Below are 13920 nucleotides of genomic sequence, written 5' to 3'. Positions count from 1 at the left end.
TGGATGGCGAACGCGCGGTCGTCCCATTCCAATGCCAGCGGCACGCCGGCGTGGCGCCTTGCGAGCGTGCGCTCACGCTTGTGCGCATTCTGGTGCCCACCGAGCGCCTGCGAGCTATAGAACTGGCGCCGGCAGTAGTGGCACCGGAACAGCTGCCTCGGCTCCTGCTTGGCCTGCGCCGACAGTGACACAGCTGCCTCGGCTCCTGCTCGGCCTGCGCCGACAGTGACACGCCGGCCGGCACAGCAGGCAGAGGCGCCTCCACACCGACCATGCCAATGAGATCAAGCTCGGCCGGCCGGAGAAACGCCTCTCTGCCGCTGGCGCTCACGAGCTCTGCAGCTCCTGGGCCTTCGCCTCCCTTCTCTAGCACTACCATAGGAAACGAGATATGAAAGTGCAATGGAAGTGTTCTGCGTGCCGTGTAAAAATCCTGTAGGAATTGATCAAGCAGTGATATGGGCCACGGTTGTACATGTCAGCCGACTAAGACTGACTATTACATATATCATCTTGTTTTTACAGTTTAGCCTTTATGTTTGACATTCATGCAGGCATTGGTTTGTTTGACTTCCGGCACGCAAGCCAAAACACCGATCTGCTGATGCAAACAAAGATCTCCGTTCGTATGGGAGATTTCATTTTCTATGTCGCAAAATGGGATAAGGAAAGTGATCGTTACAATTATCTACTCCGTAACAAAAAAAAAATGTTTTTCTTTCATATACAAAGTTGTCACGACATGCTTAAGTTTGGTCATCAGAATCGGTGCAATCAAAAGCAATTTTGCCAGTTTTGGAGCCTACTGACATATCGGCTTACGAGTTCCGACCTTAATTGATCTAATTCAACAAACTATCATAGAGTGGCAAACCTTAGTACAAGGACATATCATGTGCAATGATCAGGTTCAGTACCACGTCAAACAAAAGCCTCAGACGAGCAACCAAGACAGTCAGCGCAAACGAAATTCTTCCAGCCAATTTTTGCAAGGATGCATGTAACAAAGTACACATGCCTTCAGTGGCATGTTTCCAAGTTGTAGGACAGAGAACAGAATCAGAAATCATATATATGTTCCATGCTAAAGGTTCTTTACTTTCTGAAATAAATGGACCTCGCAGGTTTTAGGTCGAATGACGGAATAATCTTCTATGTGATCTAGGGCTACAGGTGCTGCGAACCATCCTTCCCTTGAGCACTCTCTCCTGAACTTCTGCGAACCATCCTTCCCGTGAGCACTCTCTTCTGAACTTCAGTGGGCGTTCTGCAACCAGGAAAATAAAGTTTCAGAATGTAAGGACGAACTTCAAATGAACTGACAAAGCACCTTCTTCTCTGAGCTCACAAGCACAATTACTAAAGTTATTGTGCATAATAACAAAGCAGTGTTGGTTCAACAAACCTGATGTTCAAATATCAAATACGTTTTGAATGGGTTAGCATTTTAAGGGGTGCACTTTGGCACAGCAACTGCCCAAATAATGAATTACATAATAAGTTGGTAAGTATTAGTTAGCAGAAAGATGCTCACATACTCACATGTGTATTTTTGGTATAATAATATGCATACAGTAAGAGTTCAAGATACATGTGGAACTTACACAATGAGAACATAACCTCCCCACAGCCACTCAGGCAATCAGGATCAACAGAAGACAACAATGCTTGTGAGATTGTCTCAAATAGTTCTTCGGGTTCATTTACCAAATAAAAATTTGAACAAAGAATTTGTCATATTTACAGTGCAAAACCACATAACGGAAATTACTATGGCACTCTGGATGGCATTTCTCAATCAAGTAAACGAACCATGTCTGGTTTATACATGGACTCACAAGCACCATATACTGATTCTCAAACAGTGCCAGAAACCACAAAATCTTTTGCCAGCTCCTTGCATAAAGGAAGCACTTTAATCAGATTACCTGCTACAGATATAATAGCGAGACAAGAAAGCCAGCACTAGGATCCACACAATCAATATTTATCATGTTTCAAGAAACTCGACATGAAGCAACATGGTTCCAAGAAAGTACATATCAGACGGAAATAGATGTTGGCATACTTGCCTACATTAACAATGCAACTTTGTATGGCTCATAGCTAACCCTAAACAAGAGAACCCTTCCAAATCATCTATGTAGTAATATATAGGCCAATATTAAGTGATTTCTTTGTTCTTAGTGCTTTTTATGCCCTAGTTTGGTTTTCCTGAAATACTTGGTTCAATATTCATGTTTTCTCAGGGAAGGCACTCTCCATACATCTTACAGTTACAACTGACCGCTGTTCAGTTCTTGGTGTAACTTATTAGAAATAGGGAGCAAATGGATGAATCTTGACAAGAAATCAATCTTGACCCAGGATTAAATATATCTGAGGATTATGACTAACCCGAATACTGATAACTACGATACACATGCACATGGTAGATCGAAGTATGTGAACGAACCATTAGCACACAGACAAATTCAAATCAATTGGACTTTTGAGAAATAACAAAGGAAAAAAGTCGCAGAAAGACGAGAACTAATACATACTTGGCACCAATACAAATCCATGGTACATATAAATGGCTGATCATTTTCTCCTAGCCCGGCAATAATTGGCTGGCAGAAGTATGGCCCAAACCTACATAAAACAGTTTGTAAGAAAAAGGAGACAAAGCTCTAAATACATATATAACATAACATATTGTGGGACCAATAGAGGGATGGTGCACAATATCAAATTACGACCTCACGGACGACAAAAGAAAGGTCATAAAATGCTTGTCTGAACTACTGGCATAGAGTATAAGTATTTTAGGTGGACAACTGAATTACCATAATCGGCAAAAGGAGGGAAAGCATAAAACAAATTGCCCAGAGAAGTGAAATTAACCTTTTTAAGATTGTTTTTTTAGATAACAGACATGAAATGCCCGACTTTAAATTAATGAAGCCACAAGGTTCACAAGCGCTATTACATGCTGCGGCATACAGCTTAGCCGAGATAAGATCAAAGAACTAGAGTATCCCCACTCCAGAATCTAGAAAGCATGGGGTCGGCCTCCCCGAAAAACAAACCGATCTAAGGACACTAAGGAGCTTGTAGGCCAACTGAATTTCAACATATTCTTTAACTATAGAATAGGAATTGATACTACATATTTTTCATACAGGAGGAAAACATGGTGATGCTTATTCGATTCATATTCCAAAAAAAATTGTAATCCGTCAGAAATTGTAATGGTGGGATCTCGGGGGAAATTGTAATCCGTCAGAAACCACAAAAAACTCCCAAGTAATCTAGTCAATTCTGCAAGCAACTAATCTAGTTCAGTGTTGTTGGGGTAAACTCATCCATAAATACCCCTCAAGTGCAACTCATCCTATTGGATGCCTCCAACTAAAGTCGGTTTTTCGTGCAACTAATGTCAGTTCTGACTACAACTAATCGAGTTTCATGTTGTCGGGCTAAACTCATCTATAGGATACCCCTCAACTGCAAATCAGCCATCCTATAGGATGCCTGCAACTAATGTCAGTTCTATGTCGGGCTGAACTCATCCATAGGGATAACCCTCAAACTACAACTCATCCTATATGGTGACCTGCAACAAATGTCAGTTCTTCCACTAATGTCAGTTCCTCCTGTAACTAATGCATGAAAAGGCAACTTAAGAGGGAACAATAAAGAAACTTAATAAAAATGGGACAAGCAACTAATCCCTGGTTAAAGCAACTACATATTCACTGCAAAACAACTACATATAGTGTGTGCAGAAACTTGTAACATGCTAAAAAGCAACTAAATGCACACTGTAAAATAACATGTTGTGCATCCAGCAACTTGGAACATGCTCAAAAAAGCAACTAATTGTGCACTCTGAAACAATAACGTACATGTAGTGTGTCCCGCAACTCAGAACATGCTTAAAAGTAACTAAATGTGCACTGTGAAGCAACTAGGTGATCTGATAACCACAACTTAGTTAAACCCATAAACTCAAGGACCTTCAAAGACTTGGATCACTTAAGAAAAAAAAGCAGGGTGATCTTAAAACATGCACAAGTTTTCAGCAATAACACAAGAGAAGGGTTGCAAAATTACCTCGACACAAGAGAAGGGCGAGGTCCTTTTAGCACGAGCTCCTTGGATGGTGGGATCTCAGGGAAAATTGTAATCTGTCAGAAACCGCAAAAAACTCCAACCATAAAATATTGAAGAACAACTAAGACATCTAGAAAAAGAAATAGCCCACCAAAATATCGATATTCAGCAGCAGCAGCCACTGGCGCCCACCAAACTACAACTGCAAAATAACGAGTCAAGAGATCAAAAATCAGAATAAGAACAAAAACTGAACACTCAAACTCCCAAATGTACCGTACCTGCACCCAGAAGAACAGGTGACGCCAACCGAACAGAAGCATGCCAATAACCTGTAAAAAAACAATAATAACCTCATGCAAAACCAGAAACTACCGTGCAGTCAAAAGAAAAACAAGAGAATCAAGCACTGAACCCCAAACAACAAAAGTGAAACAAAAAGAGCTAAGCTACATCTGGCCTCAGATTTTATTCTGCACAAGGCTCTACCAGCCGATGAGTTTCAGATGGATTCATGCACATATCCTTTGCACCAGAAAAGAACATCCAGGAAAAAAGAAGGCCTTAGATTAATTCATATATATCATTTGCGTCAAAGAGACCATGCAAAAAAATTGATCCGCCTCAGATTGATTGCTTTTAATCATTTGAACCAAATAAAGTCGAAAGAGCAACAAATTCCTGATGTGTCTGCCTTGTGGATTTTACACTTTCAGCAAAAATAGCATCAGGTGCCAAAAAACAATAAAACCAAAAGGTAAATATGGTGCATCAGTGCATACTGCTGCAGAGGTCAATTTGCAACAGCTAAACCAGAATATATCATCATTGGCCAGAAATCCTAAACTAGCTCAATTTGAAGAAAACAAGTGCAGATTACTGTCTGACAGTGAATGGCTGAGAAAACTGCAAGGAGAACATACTGATGTTAGTAATGACATTTCTAACATGCAGTTATAAACAATAAAAATGGCATGCCTTGATTCTTTGTAAAAATGTGTATACTAATCAAGTTAAGGGCTATATTTTTTATTTTTTTTGGCAAGTTGAGTGTTTTTTATATACTAGCTTTAGTTATTTTATATTACTACTATAAGCTATGGAAGAGAGGGGGAGGGAGCAATGTCACCGTTAGAGTTGAACTCTGTTGTTGCTCCACGGCCTCCAGACCCAATTCCGAACCACTTCTCACTTAGCTTCTTCATAGTATAATCCTTAAGCTCGCAAAAGCTCTCCGCCCAGCCAACTGGTTCAACAGGATCAACTCCCAGCCCGGGGGCCCGGTCATGGGATTGCAGGTTAACAGGATCTGTCCAATCTGCCACGTATGCTGACACGCGTCGTTTGAACTTCGATTTGAATTCCGTCCAAGCTTGGTACTTGTAGTGGTTTATGCGAACCAAAGAGGTCCACATTTTCTGGAAACCAGGCTTTAGAGTAAAATGGTGTACAGAATTCGCAAGCGAATCTGCCACCGCACCAAGGCGGACCAACGATTTGTGACGCTCAGGTCTCATCAGCCGGCAGGTGTAGCCTTGGCACACCCCCTCCTGTGGATGTGCTGTTTGGCCAGAGGGACCAAAATCGTAGCAGGGGAGGAATATTTGGCCAACCTCCGGATCAACGGAAACAACCGAGTCAAGCAACAATTTCGAAGGCTTCTCGACCTCGTTCCAGTTTGGTGAAAAAATGAATTCATCAACGTCCATGAATGCCATCCATTCGCAGGAAGGTTGATTCGTGGCTGCGCAATGAGAAAGCCCTGCTTCCTGCGTTTTGGTCCAGGGCCAGGCCACGGTGGAGACATCAATGCCAGCAGAGTTCAAACTAGAGACCTGCCCTGCTAGGTCATCCTCGCTTGCATTGTCGTATAGGAAGAACTTCTCAACACCCACTGCTGCATGGTACCTCACCCACTCAGGCAGAAACTTGGCGACATTTCGAACCATGGTGCAGGCACAGATTGATTTCCTTTCACGTGTCACAGGCAAGGCAGTGTTTTGTGGATCGTAGGTGGCAAGTGAGGGTAAAGGCTCCTGGCAGTTGAGGGCTACGGTGACATGGAGGTTGCTGGAACTTAAAGGAGCCGGTGGAGGGGGGCACCTGATCACCTGCTGGGCTGAAGTGGTGGCGGGGGAGGAGGCCACCGTGCCATCGGAGTCTCTGCTGTAGATGCACTGGATGTTGGAAGTGGCAGTCTTGATGACCCCTTGGCGGCTGTTCGTGCCCTTGGCGAAGAGGAGAAGATCGCCTCCGGGGAGAGGGGCGGAATCAAACACGAGACTGTCGTTCCAATTGAGCAACTTGTGGAAATCCGCGGCAGGGGCAGGGGCAGGGGCAGTGGCAGGGGAGCAGCCGAGGAGGAGTAAGAGGAAGATGAAAGCAGCAGGGGTGGTGGTTGGAGCGGCTGCTCTGAGCCGGGCAGGGGGCAGAGGTAGGCGTGGCGCCCGGGCCCCGGCAGCCTCCCGAGCGCGCGCGCCGGGGAGGACGCCCCACCCTGGAAGACGCACATGGCGTTCCCCACGGCAGGGTCAGCGGACAGGACGAGAACCTCCCGGTCCGGGAGGAGGACGGCATCCTCCCGGAGTTGCGGCGGGGAGTGGTGGCGGTTGGGCAACAGGCGCCGCGCGAAGGACAGATCGGCCTCTGAGGTCTGGCGCGGCATCGACATTAGGGTTTCCGGCGGCGGCGGCCCCGGCGACCGGAAGAGCTGGTCCTGGTGCTGCGACCAAGTACCGCCGCCGAGGCCGATGCTCGAGGAGTGGGCTCCGAAAAAGAGCAGCGCGCCCACCGAAGCTGCGCCGACGCAGGTGAGGAGGCGTTTGCGGTTGCGGCGGCGACGACTCGGCATGGCGGCGGGCGGCGGCTTTGCGAACGGCGGCGGCGGCTCGAGGAAAGCTGGGCGTTTTCGCTCGCGGGCGGGGCGGGGAGTTGTGGTGCTTTTCGTGCGCTGTGTTGCTCGGGGAATCACAGACAGAGTTTGGATCTGGGTCCCGGAATTCTGAGAATATATGGACATCTGAATTGGAATTGGAATCGAAATCGAATTGGTTGCTTTACTTCCACGCAACGAAATCCGTCCAAATTCGGGTCGGTTCAAATCAATTGGAAATGGAATCGGTCGCGTTACTTTGACGCAACGAAGCCCCCGGCTCGATCTCGTATTCGTGAAGTGGAAGGATACGTCCCGATACGCACCAAATTAAGCTAGATTGGAAAGGAAAGCTAGTGGAATGCTTGATTGGATCGGGGTACGCACCGAATACAGGCGAAGAGCTTGGCGAGGCATCCGCCGGCGAGGAGGCCGAGGCCGAGCTTCTTGGGCTCGATCTTCATGAGCCGCGGCAGCAGCCTCCGCTCGCTTGGACGGCCGCGAGTACGCCGTCGACGACGTCTCAGAGCTAGGGAGCAAATGCGGTGGTGAAAGGAGAAGAGAGAGTGTGTGTGTGTGTGTTGTGGAGTTGCGTGTCTGGTGTCTCCGTGGTCGTGGTAGAGAAGCAGCTGAGGAAAGTGGGGTGAAAGGAGAAGAAGAGCGACACAGCTGCGCGTTGCTCCAAGTTTGTTTTAGGCCTGCCTACCAAACAATACGTGTAGTACCAACTTTTTCTCACTCCTTCTCGGCAACAAACAACCATGTGAATGTGACTGTTTCCTTTTTTTTTTCTTCAACAAGAAAGAATTCAATCTTATGCAATATAAAAAAAGAGTCGTTTGAAGCGGATGGCATGTTACTGTTAACAGTGTTATGGCCTGAAAATAACGTTTTCCATTTCAATATTTGCCATAAACGTTAGGTGAATGAGAGGAGAACTAACAGGAATGGGCGCGGCGGCACGCCGCGCCGACAGTATAATACGTTCATATTGTCAGTAATGTCATATCAATTTTTGTAAGACATATCTAGCGAACCTGATTGATGTTGTTAATAATCAGCAGTGGCTTGCTAGATTGCATATATTTTACAACATAAAACTGAGATATACATATGCTTTTAGCAAAGTGTACAATGGTTTGGTTAAAGAAAAAACACGCGTACTATTTTATACAAAATGTGAGACCGCCTAGTTTTTCCGGCCAGCCTGCTCTTCTCTCAGCTGAGCCAAGAAAACCATGGTTGAGCGGTCCAAAAATATGACCACATCTACGGGTACATTACAGGTCATGTGCGATCTAATCTTATTGCACTTGCATTTTGCATAAGAGCAACCAATCACTTGAAAGAAGCTCTATATTGAAGATTGGAAGGTCTCACTGCAGATGTATCTTTCTTTTTCTGGAACAGCTAAGAGCAAGATTAATAAGGAAGCCTACTACGGGCTATATATCAGTGCCATGTCATTGTAGAGTCAACAAAAAGCCCACCAATATAATAGGCTAGCTATTAGATGGCTGTTAAGTGGGCTTTAATTAAAATTTAATTACTTAATGCATGGTTATTATTGGGCCAAGGCTGCATGCGAGCAGCATTTTCTCGGTGGATGTGCTATCGCCCGGCGATAGCTGGAGCGCTCGCTCCCTTCTCTTTCTTCTATTCTCTCTCTTCCACCTAAGATTTCAATGACATGGCAAGACTTATAGCCTGCTGAGTAAGCATTGTTGTACTTGCTCTAATGAAAGTATAAAGTTAATGTGTGATCTTTTGAGCTATTATTACATACAGATAGAACATATTCACCATTTCTAGAATAAGAACTCGGCGGAAGTACTGTCCAATCTTTACCTCTTCCAAGATCATACATTAACTTCTATGTAAGAATAATCATATCCGTCAGATGTGGAGACTGAAGCACCCACAGTTAACAAAGGAAGAATGTGCAAGAGCTATCCAATTCCTTGGTCTAACAGAAGAAAACACATAACCTGCAATGTTTGCATGAAACTCACTTAGTTTATTAACACTACAAAAGAATAATAAGTTATTGGGTATTGCTAAGATAAAGAAGCAGGCGAACCAGCCGGAACCCTCTCCAAAGCTGGAGCAAGTTGCCTTCTAAAAGGATTTAGTACTTATGAAATAAATTCAACCTAAAAGACCAGCCCAAATAGGATATCCAATGTAGAAACAAATTTGTATCTCTTTCCACTTTTTACATTACATGAATCTAATTGCACTTTGTATGATCAAAAGATTATAAAACTCAAAGATCAAATTTTGGTGGATAATGTGATAACACTCGACCATGCTACCAAGAAAAGGAAGCTAAATTAAGCATGGGACTTAACCTTATCGTGTTCATCCAACTTCTGTAACATCACCTTCATGCTCTACCTCTGACCCAATTCAAGTCCTCTAGTTCAGTTGTAGGTCACAAAAAAAAAAGGAAAACCAAGAGGCACAAACTAAGGGAAGTTTGCTTGGGTTTCTCAGAGAAAAGTTCTATGCAATCACTGCTGGCCTAAAAAAGAGTGGGACTTCCTAATCTGCAGCGTGCTTCGTTCTGGACACAAAAATAAGAACACCAAGTCAGATTACCTACTGTGGTAAACTGGGAACTATTTGGTAACATCATGATATCTGCGGTACTTGAATTCATGGTATTAAAATATTTGGAAATAGCAGAAAATTACACTAAACTGGATTATGCTTTCTAGTAGCAGTTCTCATAAGCAAGAAGATTTTAGCGAAAGAGACGTGCGAGGAGGCATGGATCTGATAGTGCCATCTTAATGTTAGTGACACGACACAAAAATACATATCTTGGTATATTTATTAGTGAAATATAACAAGAGTGTATTCAGCATCGCACTTTACCAGATAACTGCATTTCTCCCACTTCAGTAAATTAGAAGAGCATACAATTTGAGCAAAGAGAAAGACTATAAATGCCAAGTACTTGCTAGCAGATGGAGAATAGAGAATGGAAATTAATGGACCAATTGGACCTTAGAAGAGCATACGATTTGAGCAAAGAGAAAGACTATAAATGCCAAGTACTTGCTAGCAGATGGAGAATAGAGAATGGAAATTAATGGATCAATTGGACCTATCTAGCTGAAGTTCAATCTATACAAATACTACCTTGTTGTCAACAATGGCCATATTCTGAAACTTAGTGAAAATGTCACTCATAGTTTTTTTTTCTCTTATATACATGATAAATTCAGATACGAAGTTAATTAGTACATTACAACATTTGTTATTTACAAACATGAAACCCTAGTAGCCTTACCCAAAAACAAAACCATGAGGGGTTGGCACTGCTCCACAGAGCTTCAAGGCCAATCAATTGTACATTCAACAACCATCATTTTCTCTCTGATTCTCTGCCTTGTTGAATTCTGCAGATAGCTATTAGAACACAATTGGGCATATCAGTACAACAACAACAACCAAGACTTCATATCAGTATTCATCTAAAAAAATGAATATTAGTACTATGGTATGAGTAACTGAGAGTTTTTATTGCATATTCGCCTGAAAAATAGTAAAGAGTGGATATCATACAACTGCCTCAATTTCCATACTTTCTGTAATGGGAGGAGGGAGGACAGTTTATTTATCTTTTCTTCACTGTATATAAACCTAAGAGTAAGATTACAAATTCATAAATGTCTCGTTAACTTTTGAAATAAATTATGCCACTTACAAACTGAAAATAGACATAGGTTGGTCATAGTTATTACATAGAAAGATCTGCAAATGAAATTAGGGTTGGTGGCATCAATTATGCAGTCCTCAGTTGAAGGATAATTCCAACAAATAAAAGTGATCGCACATAAACACACACAATTTATAGTGCATTAGTGAAGCAGCAATGCACTGTCATGTAAGATTACTCTGAGCAACATGAAAAAATTCGAATGCAGAACATGGGATCCAAGTTCCACTCACCTGATAATTAGTGGGCGGAGCTTGCAGGTCATGGAAGCTGGGGCAGACCTTAACTTCTGCTGCGTTAGTGAAAGTTTGCCCAAAAAACCACAGCCATTGAACAATATAAATGTACTCAATGGACACATGCCTGCAGCGGACGCCTCATAGACCAAGCCATGAAAATGCAATGATTGGGAGGAAAAAATCAACACATTGTTTGGAGGAAACAAATAAGCTAACCAATAGCTCATTGTCTGGTAATTAATGAACTCTGTGGGAGTTATATCTTAGGTTTCAGCAAAAATAAATCAATACCCAATGTTGTGCAACAATAAGTGTTAACTACACATGTAGTATGAAAATGTGTGTTCGGTACTGCACCTCGCGGTCGACCATGATGAAATCCAGTTCATACAGATTTCTAAATCTTTATATTCCTAGATGCCCATGATGCACACAAGGATCTTCCATCGATGATCTCGCTTCTAAACATAATTAACTAAAGTTTCTATATTGCCCTTGTGACCTGGACACACTGTCTGCTTTGGTAGAGGGATATATATGTGCGTGAGAGGTAGTCAAAAACTAAGAGGAACCATTAGACATATTTCTAAATAGGTCATGTAGTGTTTATTTTCTTCTACTGAGGACATACTCAATTTGTAAGATCCAAAAATGTAGGAATCAGTATGAAAAATTGTAGAAGTGGAAACTCTTAATCCTACATGAATGGTATCTGTAGGACCCAGCCCCAAATTAAATAGTGTTTCATTTCCCCATAGAAAAAAATCGAAACATGAATTGTTGGATTCAAAGTAATAATATTCAGCAATCGAAACAGGGTGATCTTAAAACATGCACAAGTTTTCAGCAATAACACAAGAGAAGGGCAGTTGCAAATTACCTCGACCCGGGATTAGGTTGGCCGCCGAGCCCAGAAGTGAGAGGCTGCCAGCCACCGAGCTCACCCAGGCCAGGAGCAGCCACATGTTGGTCTCCACTCTGGGGGGAGATCGCACTGCCGAGGCTGCCACCCGCGCACCGAGTAGTAGGACTGAAGCAAAATAGAGAGCATTCTGTATGTCAGATAAGTGGTGCATATATTGACACACATGAGTTATGAATTATGACTTGGAAAAGAAATGTTCAACTGTTAATGTTCTTTCTAACGATTGGCCAGTCCGAAAGAAGTTCTGGACCTGACAGTGTTGCTACCAATCTATAATAGCTTCAGACTTGATAACACAGCCAATCCAAGCTAAATTATATCACCTGACAAGCTGAGCTGCAGTGGGGTATGTTTTTTAAGCAATGGGGAGGGACAAGAACTAACCAGTAGGGATATCCGACGCCACGCTAGAGAGGAAAAGGATCCCCAACAAAAGGATGACTACCCGGTCAGCGTGTTGATGCGCGCATAGGGCTCCATGAAGGCATGAACTCCCAGAATGTGCTGGGAGTGCTGGTCTTACTGAAGCCATCGACGGTGATGAACACCCCGCAGCAGTGGGTATGAGACCTGAAATTTGTTTGCCAGCAACGCCACAGTAAGCAACAATAGGGTACAGATAAAAATCACCGAGCTACCATCTCTGGGATTGCAACTAACCATTTGTTAAACCGGTATGTTAAGCTTTCGATCAATTTTTTATTATTATGAGATGCAATTGGTAATTGGAGTGTGAATTTTAGTGTCAGAAAGAGCACAGTGGAAAATTTAATCTGATGTAGTATACATTCTAACTTTTTTTTTCTATAATATGATGTAAGCAAGAGAAAAAATTGCACATGTGTGGGTAATCTCAAATTCAATTCAACTGCAGACAGACAGATATACACCTGAAGCAGAAGCAATTGGTTAGTTATGTTCTCGAGGCATGATCGGACATTCTTGAAGTCGAGGAGGACGAGCGCGAGGGCGGCGGTAATGGCCCTCCAGCACATGTTGACCAGCAGCAGCAGGGCAACCGGCATGCCCAAGGTGATGGCGAACACGCACGTCTTCCACTCCTCCACGAGCACCTCCTCCTTCTCCTCCACTGAGGCACTGAGCACATCGGGCCCGAATTTCTGTAGAGACCAAAAAGTCGCGCACAAACGTCATGATTTCGTGGTTCGTCACACGCTCCAGTAACACGGTCGTGAAAAATTGGAATCAATCACCAGGAATCTCGCCTCAAAAGTCAAAATCAGGCCACGTAAGCGAGGTGGAGGCTACAAATGGTCACCTGATGATGCGCTTGATCTGGGGGGTGGAGGACTTGCGAGCTCCATGCCCCCACTGCAAGACGCGGCGGGTCTTTGAGGATCCTCCCGTTTCGAAGGAAGCAGCATCCCCGGCGTCGCCCCGATTCCTCGCTGTCGGGGGGCAAGGGTGTGACGGGGCGGTTGGGGGCGGCGGGAATACGGGGATGAGGGGAAGTAGAGCAGCCGGGTGGGATTGAGGAAGATGGGCGGCGCAGCGGCATGACGGCGGCTGCAGCGCGAGGCACTCTGCCGCCACTAGAGACGAATGGGGAACCCCGGGTGGAAACAAGCCAAGTTTTTTAGCAGTTGGGCATCAGCCGGCTGTAAAAACGTCTCTCTTCAGCCGACTTCCGACCGTCCAATCTAGTTAAGCGAGTGATTTCCGCATGTCCGATCATGGTTACAAAACGGTTTGTATGTAACAATTTTTTTTAGTATCTACAGTACAACGTAACATCGATGTCCAACATTTTTTTAGTCACGAAATAATGGTACAATTTTTTTTGCCAATGGTACAAAAAGTTCCTGAAGTACCATTTTTTCTCTACGTATGTAACATTTTCGAAAATATGACATCGTTATACAACATTTCGCTACAATACATCCATCATTTTGGTCTAATATATCGAACATTACACGATTATGTAACATTGGTGAAAAAATTTATACCAAATTGATTGTACCACTTTGCCTATACTAACACACCAAAAATTATGTACACATGTAACAAATCGCAATGTCGTATGTAACATCGAGAAAAA

At 43.6% G+C, this 13920-nt stretch overlaps 1 protein-coding gene and 1 pseudogene across 4 annotated transcripts; both read right to left on the bottom strand.

Annotated features, from left to right (window-relative positions):
- Positions 1-954: 954 nt before the first annotated feature.
- On the bottom strand, positions 955-7434 carry LOC124695519 (annotated as a pseudogene).
- Positions 7435-8909: 1475 nt separating this feature from the next.
- On the bottom strand, positions 8910-13155 carry LOC124702312. 4 transcript variants are annotated; one of them, XR_007002410.1, is made up of 7 exons: positions 13141-13155; positions 12752-12982; positions 12246-12431; positions 10931-11966; positions 10269-10387; positions 9322-9536; positions 8910-8958 (listed from the first exon to the last, which is right to left on the bottom strand). XR_007002410.1 is itself a non-coding variant. In XM_047234433.1 (6 exons), the coding sequence occupies exons 2-5, from the start codon at positions 12391-12393 to the stop codon at positions 10312-10314; spliced, it is 504 nt and encodes a 167-aa protein (XP_047090389.1). In that variant the 5' UTR covers positions 12394-12431; positions 12752-12982; the 3' UTR covers positions 9098-9536; positions 10269-10311. The 4 variants fall into 4 exon arrangements, 2 of the variants coding, with proteins under 2 accessions (XP_047090389.1, XP_047090390.1); XR_007002409.1 differs by lacking the exon at positions 8910-8958 and having other exon boundaries at positions 9098-9536; XM_047234433.1 differs by lacking the exons at positions 8910-8958; positions 13141-13155 and having other exon boundaries at positions 9098-9536; positions 10931-11060; positions 11817-11966.
- Positions 13156-13920: the final 765 nt, after the last annotated feature.

The sequence above is a fragment of the Lolium rigidum genome, chromosome 3, assembly GCF_022539505.1.
Source record: "Lolium rigidum isolate FL_2022 chromosome 3, APGP_CSIRO_Lrig_0.1, whole genome shotgun sequence".
Lineage (NCBI taxonomy): Eukaryota > Viridiplantae > Streptophyta > Magnoliopsida > Poales > Poaceae > Lolium > Lolium rigidum.
The sequence above is the reverse complement of the archived record's forward strand: the minus strand, read 5'-3'. Positions and strand labels throughout refer to the sequence as shown.